We start from the raw sequence: 387 nt of genomic DNA on the forward strand, positions 1-387 counted from the left end.
CAGCGCGAACGTACCTTGCAAGAAAATGATCGTTGTCTTTTGGAACCATTCACCAGCAATTCTGACCTCCAAGCCATCTTTCCGGGGTGAAAATACATCTTAGCTGCAACGTACTCTCCCTGACTGAGTGTGACCGGTCGATTCCGTGATTCTCGTAGCACAACTGTGCCAGGAATTGTGTGCAGAGCAGCCATCACCGGCAATCCACTCTCAGGTAGACGATCCCCAGGTTGTTTAGCCGTCGCTAAAATCTCCTTTTTTGTTTCGTCCTTAGACGGACAAGAACACTGCAAGCCAACTGATGGCTTGTGGGTCAGCTCCAGTTTGTGTTTCTTTGAGGCTCCAGAAGATGCTTCCGCATTCTCCGTCTGCACTTCCTCAGTATGC

General features: G+C 49.9%; 1 protein-coding gene across 1 annotated transcript in view; it reads right to left on the reverse strand.

Annotated features, from left to right (window-relative positions):
• Positions 1-387, reverse strand: part of EMH_0065930 (uncharacterized protein) — a gene marked incomplete at both ends in the record, with an annotated part of 2871 nt that overhangs the window by 1744 nt on the left and 740 nt on the right. The window contains one exon of the mRNA XM_013498451.1: positions 15-385. Within this exon, the coding sequence (XP_013353905.1) occupies positions 15-385 (371 nt within the window). The remainder of the gene's footprint in view (positions 1-14; positions 386-387) is intronic.

Source organism: Eimeria mitis, genomic scaffold, assembly GCF_000499745.2.
Source record: "Eimeria mitis Houghton genomic scaffold, Emh_scaff3427, whole genome shotgun sequence".
NCBI lineage: Eukaryota > Apicomplexa > Conoidasida > Eucoccidiorida > Eimeriidae > Eimeria > Eimeria mitis.